The sequence below is a fragment of the Triplophysa rosa genome, linkage group LG14, assembly GCF_024868665.1.
Source record: "Triplophysa rosa linkage group LG14, Trosa_1v2, whole genome shotgun sequence".
NCBI classification, from domain to species: Eukaryota; Metazoa; Chordata; class Actinopteri; order Cypriniformes; family Nemacheilidae; genus Triplophysa; species Triplophysa rosa.
The window spans coordinates 11,836,800-11,851,962 of NC_079903.1; the positions used below are offsets into that span (position 1 = coordinate 11,836,800).

The following is a 15,163-nucleotide window of genomic DNA, read 5'->3' on the forward strand; positions in this document are numbered from 1 at the left end:
CTCACCGGAGCCATTTTGTGCAACTAGCCCATGATTTTAGTTTACTAAAATTTAAAACTTAGAAAACGTTCCTGTTCATTGAACTCAAATAAAATATTGACATAAAAATTATTGGAAAAACATAACTCAAGGAAAATTGAAACGTTGCCTCAAAAATAAACTAAGTTTAAAGCCGTAAAATTATAATAATAAACAAAAACTAAAATAAAACTTTTTTTATTAATCTTATATAGCAACATTAAAAATAAACCAATTAATTATAAATGACAAAACCATATACCAAAAATTGCTAAAAAATTACTAAAATGAACACCAAAACTTAAAATCTAAAAATAAAAGTTAATTTAAAATATGAATAAAAATAAATAAAACTAAAATCAAAACTATAATAACTCTACGCTTTGCGTCGGGTCCTGATCACAATGTCAAGGTTTATTCTTGCGATAACAACTGGCTGCCTCTATTTATCCCTTACTTGTCATTTTGATGGATTCAATTGATTTGTTTGCAGATACAGTAGATTCTTTCAGCATTAAATTATATGAATGAAACAAACCTTGTTCATAAGCAGGCAATGAGAAACTGTATTTTTTTCGCCCGTGTAAAGACCCAGTTCATCCTGAATAAAATGCCAGATTTTTCATTGTGAACATTTGTTCACCTGCATTTCCCAGTGTGTCTATTACAGGTTTCCATTTTCATTCAGGAGCGTGTCAATGCTGATCAAGATGACGTATGCACAGAGTGCGTGTGTGATTTCCATGCGGTAAAATGCAAAATACATGTGAAACCCTGCTTTGTGTGAGTGAGGGAATTGAGGGATTGAGATTGTGAGAATTAAAATCTCTCACACATTTCTCATGCGAGTTACTTGCGTAAATATTAACGTCACGTAACTGTGTGAAAATAGAGAGACTTCTTTTTCATTATGTGGCTACACACATGCCCCTTTTCAGCCTATAGGATGCTAACAGTTATGTGAACCTATGTGTGATCTTATCTTATACCTCTAACATATACATGCTTCAAAGAAAGCAGTGACAATCTGAATCCTTGACACGTAATTATGCTTTTAAATCAAAATAGCTGCCTCTTTTCATCCGTGATGGGAATAAAAAGCGCAGGTTTTTATTCGCTCTGTTCTTTCTCTCACAAGGACCAATTAACTTGTCATAACTTGAAAAGTGATGATGCCTTTGAATACTGGGGAGGTATAATCTAAACTGTTGTAAACGGATGGAAACATACTTACGTCGAGTGTAATGTGCAGCGGGAGGCTGATGAACTATTTAGCCGTTCATTACTTTTTTATGAAACTCATTAGAAAGGCCACTGGATTTCGTTTCCCCCAAGACAATACACCTTATGCTCTCTAAAGGCTGTTTTCCCCCACAGAAGTGCTTTCAGAGAAATGAAGCTTTTTTGGGGGGCTATTTATTTACTATTTATTTCTCCCGGTACATGCACCACCGAAATTTGCTATAGATCAAGTGAAACCCAGCATATAGGCACCACTGTGCTCGTAATGTATACAGTATATTCCACCTCTTAAAAGCCCAAGCGTACAAAACAGAAAGCTCTCTGTTAGTTCTATAGCCCCGACTCGAGCAGAATTCACCACTAATGGGCAATGAGGTTTGGAGGCTCATTCACCAGCGTCGGCCGTGCTCGACTCAGCCTTAATGTCAGCTTCTTTAAACTTCTCACTGATTCCGTCTGGCTCTCGGGGCTGAAAGCTTAATAGGTGGTGAGTCATCAGCCTTTGAGAGGTTCATCCTCTGCTCTCTCTCCCACCGGCCATTAGAAGCCTCTCGCCTCTCGCCCCTCATTCCTTCTTTTGATGAATACATGCTGAGAGAATGCTGTAGTCTTACTCTGCTGTGTGGTTGAAGGGTATTTTTTGCCCGTTAATGTTTTTTTATTACGCCTACATTGTGTTTGTTTAACTAACTAACTACACTTGATTTTACATAGTTGCCAAATGATTCTGTGTAACTGTAAAGTACTGTAGTTTCAGAGTTAGTTTGCATTCAGTTTACTTTCTGGCAAATGAAACAAAATTATTTTAAATTTGTTTTTGCTTTCCTGTAGCTCAGTGGTTAGAGCATGGCGCTAGCAACGCCAAGGTCATGGGGTCGATCCCCATGCATTAAATGCACGTCGTGCATTAAAATCCTGTAATGCACGGCTAGCCGGCTTATACCATAGTTATGTGCCAAGTTAAAGCTTTTATTGATGTTTACAATGTCATTTTAGATCAAACAGGTGAAAATTATGGTTATTTTGTCAGTTAATTTTAAATGTAATCTAACTGACTGGAGCCACCCGTGCGTTAAAGGCTTTTAATGCACACCTTCCCGCCAATCAGAATCCAGTATTCAAACAGACCATGGTATAATGCAATGTAAGTCGCTTTGGATAAAAATGTGATGTAATTGGATGTAATAGAAATGCACTGATACAGAGTGGAGAGTATCAGAGTGAAATCTGTCGATACTGATTCTAAAGATGAACTCTTAAAAGTTAAGACTAATATTTCTTAACTTTCTGAATGCTATTCATTTATATAATGACTATTAATATTGAACATGATGATGTTTTCTATATACAGAGCGCAAATTCATTGCATTTTCCTGTCCTCTTTTGATTGACAGGAGGATATATTTGCCTTGATTATCGTCATCTCTCGTTTTTAATCTATGGAATTTGAATCTGATGTAGTCTTACTTGACGTGTTTGATTACTTTTTACAGTTATGGTCCAGTAATGTACGTTAAAGAGACAGTTCACCCAACAATTCTTGCATCCTTTACTCACCCTTATGTCTTTCTAAACATGTGTATGACTTTCTTTGCCGAACACAAAAGTGTTTTGTCCATACAATGGACGTCAATGGGCTCCATTGTTGTTTGGTTACCAAAGTTCTTCAAAATATCTTTTGAGTTTAGCAGAAGAAAGAAAGTCATACAGGTTTAAAATGACAAGAGACAATGACATATCCTAATAAAGAAATACATTCAGAGACAGGTTTCTGAGTGTATTCTCAGCTGAGAAAGAGAGTTCATATACACAAAATACCCAGATGAGACAGTACTTGTTAATGAGGTTTTGATAAAATGTACATGCAACCATTTTCAGCATAAAATAGAAGAATCTCAACAGACAGTTCTTCATCATCAAGGCTAACACACACATAACATTAAAAGAGCCATTGAGCCAAGGCCTCTAACTCTTATGAAGAGTATAGTTTAATCAAAGACATTGCACATCTATGTCAAAGTAATGTCAATGAAAAAGATATGTTCATATCCTAAAGACCTTTACTTGAAATCAGATATATTCTGTTGATTCCACACAGGGTCACGGCCACGTTTGGAAGACTTTCCACCCCGCATAGTGGAGGACCCCGCTGATCTGATCGTGTCAAAGGGCGAGCCGGCGACCCTGAACTGCAAGGCAGAGGGTCGGCCCATGCCCACGATGGAGTGGTACAAAGACGGCGAGCACGTGGAGACCGATCGAGACGATCCACGCTCCCACCGCATGCTGTTGCCCAGCGGCTCCATTTTTTTCTTGCGCATCGTTCACGGACGCCGCAGCAAACCAGACGAGGGTGTTTACACTTGTGTTGCCCGCAATTACCTCGGACAGGCTGTTAGCCGAAACGCATCGCTGGAAGTAGCCAGTAAGTCCTTTTTGATGAATTCCACCTTGTTTGTTATATCTGGATGGAACATAACTCTGCTGAAATAAAAGTAATCTATCCCTCTCAGCTGTGGCCTTAGGTTTTGTTTGTCTAGTTCTTTCGTGGCAGGCTGCCGGTGATTTTTTGCCTGCTATAATATGGGGCCGTGATTGTGTCCTCCTGCTGTTTGGCTGCGCTCCGTGCCTTTGGCTCAACCATAATCCAACTCTCTGGGACCGGAAAGACAACAGATCCAGTTTGTCTGGCAAAAGAAACTGGATTAGCAAGTTTGTTGATTAGGAAAGGAACGCAACTAATTTGAATCCCCAAAGTTTCCTCATTAAGAACGCACATGACTATTTTCCACATGGCTGTCTACTTTTTTCTTCAACAAACAAAGCCAAATAGCAATCCCTTAAATAGCTCGGGGCTTCTTGTTGTATTATCAGAGGTCTAATAAGTGGTTATTTGGTATGACGTCTGGAGCTTTGAGACGAAGGTTAGGCTGATCGTATGTCTAAGTTAAATGATCAAGGTCATATTAAGCCCATTTGATACATGTTCTGACTTGCCGAAGGAAGTGATTAAAGTATTTCCCCTGGTTAAAATGAAATAAGATCTTAAAATAGGCAGCAAGCGTGAACTGATTCCTTCCAGCCATTGTAGATTTTTTGCTTACTGTCCTAGACGCTAACACAACCTGCTGGGTGAAAATGATTTGCAATCATGACTCAGTGGTTGATCTAATCCTGTATGCCGAATACTTCAACTCTTAAATAGATGTTCGTTTTTTTAGCGCTACTATAAATAGCAGGAGGGGAAATAATATCTGACAGATATAGTGACATAGATTTTGATCCTATTCCCTGATAGCACACATACATCTGGGAGACGTCTATTTGATGTCTGCATTTACATCTGCAAGACGTATTTTTTAAATTGTTTTCTCATCTGCGATGCGTCTCTGAGATATCTCCTGTTAGTAAGATATGTTTACAATTTAGAATGTGTGTAAAACTATTTTTTAAGACATTTATCAGATGTTTTTACACGGCAGATGTTTTCCAGATTCTATTATAACTTACTGATTCAAAATCTAGATGTGGCCGAATTTTGCTGAATGATGCCATGGCCGTTGACTGCAAGTCATAATTACAGCACAGAACCTTACAACGTGTCCTCTGAGCAAACCTTCAACACAGAGGTTGATTTATAATGGACAATTACACCTAGAAAGAAAATAGAATCGGTTTAGCCCTCAAGAGCACGTAAGAACCAAAATCAGCACTCCTGCTGGATATTAGTTCTTACCGCACAACGCTGGTGTGTTAAGAACTCGTCCTTGTAGAAGATGAGGCGATGAGACTTAGGTCATACACCTAGAGACCCGGCTCACTACTGGCTGTATCTTCTCCTCAGAAGTGATTAATGTGCTAATTAGAGTTGGACAGGTGCCAGCAAGACCACGGGACGTGGGAAGAGTGGGTGGTTTATGAGGATGGAGGATCCTGAGGGGTACAACAGGTGATGGCAGGGGCATGAGGGGGCAGAAGGGTTTGAAAAACACACATGCCACAGCTCAGATTAAAGCAAGCAAATTGACGTGAAAAAAAATGCGATCGTTCATGGGATCAGCGTGTTTGTGATAAGTGAGCAATATTTCGTGAGTCTGATTCTATGGTGCCCATCTGTTACTGTATCTGTAGCTTACAGGAGTCTTCAAAAACAAATTTTGAGTTTGTTTGTTGGTGAATCACTCTTTGAATCACTCGTTTGGTGAACATGTGTGATGTGATTAACTGTTTTATTAGAGTCACGAACGTCCTGCAGAGAGAATTTTTGGAGAGCTGCGTTATATAATCGTTTGTAGTTTGACCCGTGCCCACGTTTTCAATCTTTTTGAAAAACAAAGAGGCCGTGAAAAGAGATTTAATGTTCACGGCTGTCCAAATCATTATTCTCATAATAACAGATCAGGTTTTAACATTGCTCAACACTAGACGTTGCAACTTAAGGTTTAAACCAGCATTTTGACTGTGTCCGAGCTTAAAGAGATGTTTGATTTAATGTTGCATATTAAGCTAAAACAAAGTCTGTTCACGGAAGTCGTGCCACTCGGCGGCCATGTTTGCAACACCTCTGGGCAGCTATATACGTCATTGCAAGTCCACAGTCCTATCTACTGGAATGGGGGAAGGCAGATATTTCTAAAATCGCTGGCTAAAATCACAATTAAACAGCATATTTCCGATCAATAATTAATCATGACATGAACTGTATCATAACTTTGGTTTGCTAAGCTTAAATTGTGTTAAAATAATCTTTTTCGAGGTCGCCTCACCTACTGTACTACTGCGCCTCACGAGACCCCCACCCCAGAGAATCGTCAGTCTTTACCGATTGACGATTGGCTCGTTTTACTGCAAGGTGGGACTCCTTCGCTAGAGCGGCCATATTGAGCATTGCAGTGCATCTTGTTAAAGAGTAACTATTACAATGTCCTTAAAATTACATTTCATGCAGTGTGTGAATGCAAGCAGTCTGCCAAGTTGTAAAGCCGAAAGTGAACGAATAGCAAAGTTATTGGCTTGGGAAAAAAAAGAGTCGACTCTGAATTATGCGAACGAGTCATCTGTCGTTCAAATTTCAGTTCCGTGTCAGATTTGTATCACTTGCCTACGTTCCATTTGCGACACTGTACGCGGTAGACCAATCACAGCAGACTAGACCATCTGACCAATCAGATCAGAGTAGGCTGACATAAAGGAGGGGATTATACAGATGAATCGCTGAACGAATCATTTGAGAATCAGTCAAGAAGTAAGGTAATAATAACTGCCTATTATATGTTTTTTGTTTGGTTCTGTGTTCATATGAAAACTAGTCACATGCAAGGATGTATTGTGCTTTTTGAAGCTTCCCTATTTTGAGCCCTGTTAGATAACATGACAGCATTTTGATAAAAATGATTTGTTTGTGTTCAGCTGAGGAAACAAGTCAAATATATTTTTATAGCACTTTTTACAATTTGCAGTGCGTTGAAGCAGCTGTGCAATAAGAAAAATCATTAAATTCACTTGTCTGGACGTTGTGAAGGTGTTTTTCTTTATCATGGAGAGGATAATGTCATCATCCACCACTTTTATCTCATATGGGCGCCCAGGATTTTTTTTGTTGCTGAGCTCAGCGATGTGTTGTTTTTTTCTCCGAATGTACCAAATTGTTGATTTGGCCGCTCTTAATGTTCCTGGCATTTTTCTGATGGATTTGTTGTGTTTTTGAGTCTGTTTCACCCCATGATGTGGGTTCACAGCAACAGCTTCCAAATGCAAACACCACACATAGAATCAACTCCAGACCTTTAACATGCTTCATTTATGAATAAATAATTTAAGGAAAAGCCCATTCCTGTGAATAAAACAGCTTTTGATTCAACTGTCCACTTACTTTTTGTCCCTTTATAAAGGGAGAAGCTTCATATTACAGGGCTATAATTCCTAAATCCTTCAGCTAACCTGGATGTGAATACACTCTAAATAAAGCTGAGAGTGTGCACTTTAAAACAATATCCGTTATATAACTGTAACTCGAATACACTTTGATACACAGCTAAAATAGCAAAAAATGTGTTTCTGGACCCAAATATTTATGGACCTAACTGTATTTAGTGGTATTGTAAAGTATGTTATATTATAGAGTACAATTTTCATGGTATTATTACAAGTCTTACAAAAGACGAGCTATAGAACAGAATGGCATGAGGGTGTGTTAAGTATGAGAGAATTTTCACATGTTGGTGAACTCGTCCTTTTAAACCACACAACATTTCTCAACTAATATTAAATATTAGCTGTGTTGCTTTAGCTGAGTAAATGGTGCTTGCAACACCAGAGTTGTGAGGTTTTCAGGAAATGCATTGACTGATAAAATCTATTCCTCAACTGCACTATAAATCACTTTAAAACGCTCTAAAAGCGTCTGCCAGATGCATGAATGTAAATATAAAAAAACTCACTCTTAATTGTTAGCATGTTCTTATACACCATTAGGAAAGAGCAGTGTGTCATTGGGTCAGATGTGGGTGTAGTATTCCTGATGCAGAATGACCCGAGTTCAATTCCCATGCTTGAATAAATGAATTTATCCTTTTTAAATCATGTAAGATTGCAACTCCATGCCGGTGGGTGTATTAGCAGGTGCAGTATCTCATTTGATTCCCTTTTTAGTCCTGTTGAGTGTTAAACGCTACTGTTTAGCACAAAGATAAAAACAGGTTAAAGATTAATATGATTAATTATAAATTTTTTATTATTAAGTAAAATATGTAGCTTTACTCTTGATGGGGAAGATAATATTCTCTGTGTGTTTTTAAAAAAGGTCAGGTCATTATTTTTTATCTTTAATGTTATGTCAAGACAATGGAGTACCTCAGAGATGACATATTTTTGTATGCAAACCCCGGAAGCGAGTTAGCATTTAAGGACTTCCGGTTCCATCGCCCCATAGTCTATGGTTTTTCTGAATGGGTTTTTGGTAAATCGCCTGAAATAAGGTCTGTGGTTAAGAAAACCTCTAAATATTTTCAAGTTTTATTCTATGACATAAAAGACACCAATTATAACCCGCTTGTCATTTTTTAAAGCCTTATTGAGTTTTAAAAACGGTTGTTGCTAACAAGTTGCTAAAAGCAACTACTTCCTTTGGCGCGCTCACAAATAATGCAACAAAAGAAATAATGCAAAAAAATAGGGCACAAATCTCTTAAAATGTAGATGCGGATTTATTCACGGAGTGATTACTTACTGGGAACACATTTTTAATAAAGTTTGAAAGAGTTGTCGGAGGCTTGGTGGTGGTGACGTTGATATCGAGCGACCTTAAGTGTAGTCTGTTTATAGCATTGTGTTAGCTTTTTACTTCTGCCGATTGTATTTCGTCTTCAAAGGTAACAAATGTTGTGTTCATTTGTAAAGATTATCTTGACAAAACATGTGAACATCATAAACCTTTGTTAATCGCAGAGTTTATTTTTTGCTATCTTCTAAAAGTCTATGGGAAAAATGCATGGGCTTTCAGTCGAGGGAACCAGCGTGGCGCGTACTTCCGGGTTAGCCTACAAAAATACATCATCTCTGAGGTACTGGATTGAGTGAATTTTTTTTCAATAACCCATTCAGTCAAACATAATGGGCCCTTCAAAGATTCATATTTTTATTTTGTTACCCCCTTCAATACAAGCATTGTTTTGGAGTATTTTGTGACAAATAAAAGACCTGCATTTTGTGTTTTTTTCAGTGTTGTTCCCAGCAAATAAAAAAACAGGTTAAATCTGGCTCTTACAGTAATATGTTAATCCACGCAAAGCTAAATCACAGTATATAGAGGGTTACGGCTTTATCCAAGTAACATATGTATGCCAAAAAGCGAACGCTTAATCTGACACTTTTTCACAATGACAGCATGACAAAAGGTAAAAGCCACTAGTTATTTTTTTTGGTGCATAGAAGATCTCGCCTTGAATACATCGAATATCCATTCACGTATTCTCTCAGAATAGCAGCTTTGTGTTGAAGCTTTTATTCAAGAGAAAGCTATATCTATTTCAAAGCTCTGAATGTGGCAGTCAGTCTGCGGGAGCACAGTGTGGCATTCCCTGAGCCCAGATTAAGATAAAATAGGACAAATAAAAAATAAAACTTGTTTAAAAGGCTCTAGACCCAGCTGTCCCTCTCTTTCTCAGCGTTGGATTATGAAGTAATGGTGTTTTGGTGGCAGCGTTTGCTTAATACGTCTTTCCCCCTGCGCTCTTATCTAAACCCGCTTGAAGGGCTGTTATGGGATTTCTCACATGCACGATGTTATTGAACATAACTCACTTGCTTTTACCTAACATATCTTTACTGATCTTTGCGTGTTACATTTTTAGTCGTTGCACAATCAATCAACAAACAGGATGATATTGAGACCCTTTTACTAAAACGTGAATTGTTCTGGATTGTGACTTTGCAAACATTATCACCCTCGGGTCTAAATGATGAAGCATTATTTAATGTTATGTTGTAAATTGTCCCTCTTTGTTCTTCTGAGTGTTTGTTTGACCAAGAGGGGTCTATATTGAAATCCTTTTATTAAAACTCGACTTGTTCTGGATTGTGACTTTGTAAATTCTACCACCCTTTGGTTTAAATGATGAAGCATCACTTATTGTAACGTTGGTAGTGTCCCTCTTTGTACTTTTGAATGTTTGTTTGACTAAGAGCCTGAGGGGTTGATATTAAAATCCTTTTGCTAAGATGTGAATTGTTCTGGATTGTGACTTATTGTAATATTTTATTACCCTTGGGTTTAAATGATGAAGCATTATTTAATGTTATGTTAAATGTTCCCCTATTGTATATTTGAATCCATGCATTTGATGAAGTAATATGTTGTGACTGGCTAATATATAATTGTGTGATACTCATTGGTGGGAACTGTATTTAAAAACATCGTGTTTTTGAAAGTGTGTAAGCCTGATGAAGTTCAGTGGACCGAAACGTTGTGTTAATTAATAAATAATTGTGCTAATATTGGTAGTGTGAGGGATCTCATCCTTTTATTAGTCATTGCACGGTAAAATTTTCATGTCATACATGATTCGCTCTGTTGTGAAGTTACTTTCAGTTCAGTTACATTCAAAAGAGCGTATAGGAGACCAAAAACGATCAGGACAGAAATCTTGTTGTCATATTGTAGATAAAAAGCAACTCAGAATACATTGTTATCAGTCTAAAAGGAAATAATCACAAGCAGTGTGTGGATTAACCCGGTCTTTCTGTGTGGGTGGGGTTGGAATATCCAAGTTTCTACACGAGCTGTAGCAGGGATTAACCCACCTCTGGGATGGATTTATTTATGTACCTCTAAAATGAACAATAACAACATCTGGCATCCTCTTTGCACACTTACAAGCACATGTCAGGACGCCGGCCCCCCTTAACCCCTCTCGCAACATGCATTTTAATGCATCGCTGTATACATAATTTCACATGTGGTTGTATGTATGCGCCTTGTTAGGCTCCCCTAGCCTTCACAAGTCTCCTCCCACTCACACATACACATGTCGGCAGATGGCCATTTGTCAAAACCCAAACTAATTTTTCAGGTAGAATGATTGTCCTTCTAAGATCAACATCTGAGTCGCCAGCGGTCAAATCTGTCTCCATAGAGGGGGGATGCAAATGAGCCGTCGTGTGTAAGTAAGGAAAGCGTGTGGTGAGTCAGTGGCGGGCTATTAATAATGTACATCCCAACAGGCTTGTCATTTACCATCATCCCATGATCTCTACGGGGGGCGAGGAGAAAAGACCTCTGGCTTTTTAAAATGGGATTGACCTGTGTGAGATTCAGCTTGGGAAATTTCCTTTGATTCCCGTAAGTCAAATGCATGGCACTAAATTACCGGAAAACCGGTGGTCGCATTTACATAAACGTGCCATGTTCAGGTATGACGCGGAATAGGTCAAGGTCACGTTCATCCCAGGGGTTTAGTGTGCCATCATCAAAATGTGCTGTCTAACAGCCTTAAAGGCAGGATAGGTGATCCCGTCCAGAAACATTTTTTGTCATGCTGGTTGGAAATCTCTTTACATCCTGATAGCAATCAAGAAGTATAGTGGTCAAATAATATTTTTACAATTATATATCGTCTGTGAAAGGTGTGGGGCCAAAAAACATTCCCCAATCAAAACGTTCTGGCCGAACGCTGTGACTGGTCATGTGTACATTTTCAAAAGGTGTGCATTATATCTGACACACACATGAACACTGTACAGTTAGTCTTGTGGGTATAAGTCATTCCCTTTAAATGCCATTGAAGTTGGAAAAAGGTATTTTAATGTGTACTTTAGAGATGGTCCCTAAATTCACGAAAGTTTAATGTCAAACCAACTTTATGCCAGTGAAAAGCGGCAATGAACGCATGCTTTATATGCGCCACGCACTCGTGTGTAGACACATTAGGACAATTTATATATAAAACAGTATACAATATTGGTTAATGTTCCTGTAGGAAGGAGCTTGTTCTGTTGACAGACAGAGGCTTCAATTCCGCGAGTAGGCTCCAATTTGCAAAACCGTGCGCACGGATTGCGAAAGCGTGGGCACAGATTATGAATTCGTGGGTACAGATTTCAAAAACTGAGGGGACGGTTTACAAAACCGAGAGCACTGATTGTAAACTCGTGGGTACAGTTTATTAATCCGAGAGCACGGTTTTGTAAATTGAGGGAACGAATTACGAAACTGTGGCCACGGATTTGCGGGTCTTGTTTTCTTTTCTCCGAGGGGTGACCAGACGGGCTCCGTAGAAGTGCTTAATGAAAACAGCGACTGTGTCTCAAAAACTAGTGAGCAGCCTACCTAGGCAGCATTTTAGTGTCTACCCTCTGGGGTTCTCACAACATTTAGTGTCAACATTTTGGGTTTCTCACTGGGGTTTTTGTTTGTTTGTTTGTTTATACATTTTATAATTTTTGGTTCATTGCCATTGTCACTCTGTTGGCTTACTGGGAGACTGCTAACATTAGTTTAGTTTAGCTTTTGTCATTCTGTTAACATTTTATTTTGATGGTCCTTAAAGAGTACATAACATGAAATCATGAAAATTAAATTTCATGCAGTGTGTAATGTTGCCGTGTTTGAAAGTAAGCAGTCTGCCATGTTGTAAATCCGATGGTGAATGAATAACAAAGTTATTGGCTTGGAAAAAAGGGAGTTGACTGAATCACACAAACGAGTCGTCCCTAGTCCGATTCGCAAACCGCCATGGATTTACGTCACTATATATAGTCCCCGCCTTCATTTTGCTAGGACTGCCCACGAAAACATCACTCTTCTCCCCCATACACTGCACCTATGGTGAATGACTCGTGCGCTACTTGCAGCTCTAACACGTCTCCTCAGGATCTCTGACACTTTGTACAAGCTCCGTGGTGCGGTTTGCTGAACCGCAAGCGTGGCGTCTCAGAGATCGTGGGTTCGAATACCTCCTAGTGCGTTTGTTGTACTTGTGGGTGAAGTCACCAATTTCATTTCATTCTCACCTACTGTTAATAAACTATTTGTTTCTTATGCGTGTTTTATTTCCGCTTTGCTTTACTCATGCTGTTCTGTGCTGCTCTGGCTCTGTGCTTCCACAGCTCCCGACAGCAACTGAGTGTGTGGCTGAGTGGCGCAACCTGACGGGTCGGTGGCCTCGAGTCTTTGAGGTCATGCGTTTTGAGTGTATGTCCTTCATTCTTGCCTGTTCTTCCTGAACTGGCCGTTTTTCCCGTGCGTTCCATTTATTCCGTTTATGCCGTTTTTTCGCTCTGTTGGCTCTGCGCTACGCTTGTGGCGCACCCCCGGGGGCTTGGCCTTGTGGTGCTGCTTGCAGCTCTTGTTGTATTGCATTCTTCTTTGTTTGTATAGACGATTTCAGTTGCAGATAAACAAATGCTATGTGGCCAAAGGTTAACTTCTGGTAGACCTCTGCAAAGAATCTAATTTAATTGAATACAATTAATACGCAATAAAATATGAGTATAAATATACGTTATATTATAACCAAACACTTCGGGTCAGGCATGTGCGTCTGATGAAACCGTCTATACTATACAATATACATTATTTTCCTGTTTTCTGTTTTTTCTTTTTTCATGTAAAGCTGGTTTGAACCAATGTAGCATTGTAAAAAATGGTTGGGTCAATAAGGGACAAACCCAATCATTGGGCTAAATGAACCCAGAAAATTTTCATATTTGACTCAACCATGGGTTGAAACAACCCAGCATAGGTTAACTTGCAACCCAACGGTTGGGTTCATCCCTATTTAACCCCACCATGGGTTGAAAATAACAGATTTTAAGAATGTACCTCAAGATAAGACATCACCAAAGAGACAACTATGCTTTTTAAAAACATGATAGTTCAGTATAATCTGTTATAGTAAAAATATTTAGTATGCTTGGGGACCTGGATTCAAATACTGAAGAAATGTTTTTTTAACAGGAATATTGCAGCTGACCTCGCCAGCCAGTGACCATTGTGCATTTATGTTGTGAAGAAAAGAGCTTTGACATTTTGGTAATAACCCCTTTTGTGTGTTACAGAAACAAAGACTTGCACAAGTTTCAAGCGTTGCTAGGGTGGGTAGATAATTTAAAGTAGAAGATGTGCAGAACCTGCCTCTGACATGCACATGATTTCTGCCATAACATTTCTGATAAACATTTCTTACAGCATTGTGAGTTACTTATAAAAGAAGTTGCATTCAAAATCCACTTGGCATGTAAAATCCACTTGGCTTTCAAAATCTGAGTGTGCATGACCTTTCTGGACACAGCCAATATATAAGAAGGATATTTCCTCCTAATTCTTGTTGATTTTTCCATAAATAATTTTAGCAGCTGAAGTAATAGGCTTTAACAGCATATGTAAGAGATGATAATGATTTCACTCTGCAAGGTCTGTTCAGGGTGGAAGGTAGCCAAGCATAATTAAAGAGTGACCATAATGTTCTCTGCCGGTCATGTGATCCAGCCAAGCTTTCAGCTGTAGCTAATGAGGCTCTCAGCTCATGTCAGTCACCTCAAAGATGACTAAATATTACACTGCCTTCCCTTTTCCTGCTCTATACCAAAGCGTAGAGGATGAGAGTGGGAAGAATAGCTTCCCGCGCAGACAGCCAATAGGGATGAACATTGTCAGAACCAAAGCGTGTATCATTCTTTCCCCGTAACAACACACGTGGTATCGCCGAGAGCACTTATAGGCTTTGTGCGGGCCGGCCGAGTCTAGGTAGATGGTGACACTGTTTCCCCTCTCTTTTCCTAACCAGAGCTCATGAATTACGCATGACTCATCTCCTGAAAAATGCAACATGCTGGGGGCTGTTTGGCAACAGCCTGTCCTTGTCCTGGTTTGTGCATATGCCTCCTGCGAGTTACATTCCGTTCGGGAGGTGACGGCCACCACAGTGGACTGCAGGGGACGAATCTGTAAGCGCACTGCCAATTTTAAAGCTCATGCATGAATATGTGTGCGTATTATTCTGGCGAGGTTATATATTTTTGTTGGAGGCCACCGGTCACCCTCGGCGACAGTTTAGCTCTCGTTGTCAGAGTGGGCGTGTCTTATGTGGTTTGGATCCGGAGGGCGCAAGTTGGGTTTTGCAAGATAGATGACGGTATTGTGTTTACTGTTAGATTCTGCAAGATCTGCACTCTCTCTCTCTCTCTCTCTCTCTCTCTCTCTCTCAGACATGCTTTTACACTACAGAAAGCCTGATATTTGTTTATACACTTTCATGGAAAATGGCCATAGGGAAGAAGTGGACGCTCATTTTGCATTGGCAGTCAAGCACGAGGGAGACAGCAGCTTTTACAGCCAAAGGGGAAACGGACGATTGAATAATTTTATAGTCAGTTAGTTTTCTAATCCATCTTGGCTTTGGGGGAT

The 15,163-nt window shown here is 39.3% G+C and overlaps 1 protein-coding gene across 3 annotated transcripts in view; it reads left to right on the forward strand.

The window, feature by feature from the left end:
• LOC130564640 (roundabout homolog 2-like) overlaps positions 1–15,163 on the forward strand; it is a 53,421-nt gene that overhangs the window by 4,737 nt on the left and 33,521 nt on the right. For all 3 annotated transcript variants that reach the window (XM_057350912.1, XM_057350914.1, XM_057350915.1), the window contains exon 2: positions 3,359–3,685. In XM_057350912.1, coding sequence (XP_057206895.1) covers positions 3,359–3,685 — 327 coding nt within the window. The remainder of the gene's footprint in view (positions 1–3,358; positions 3,686–15,163) is intronic.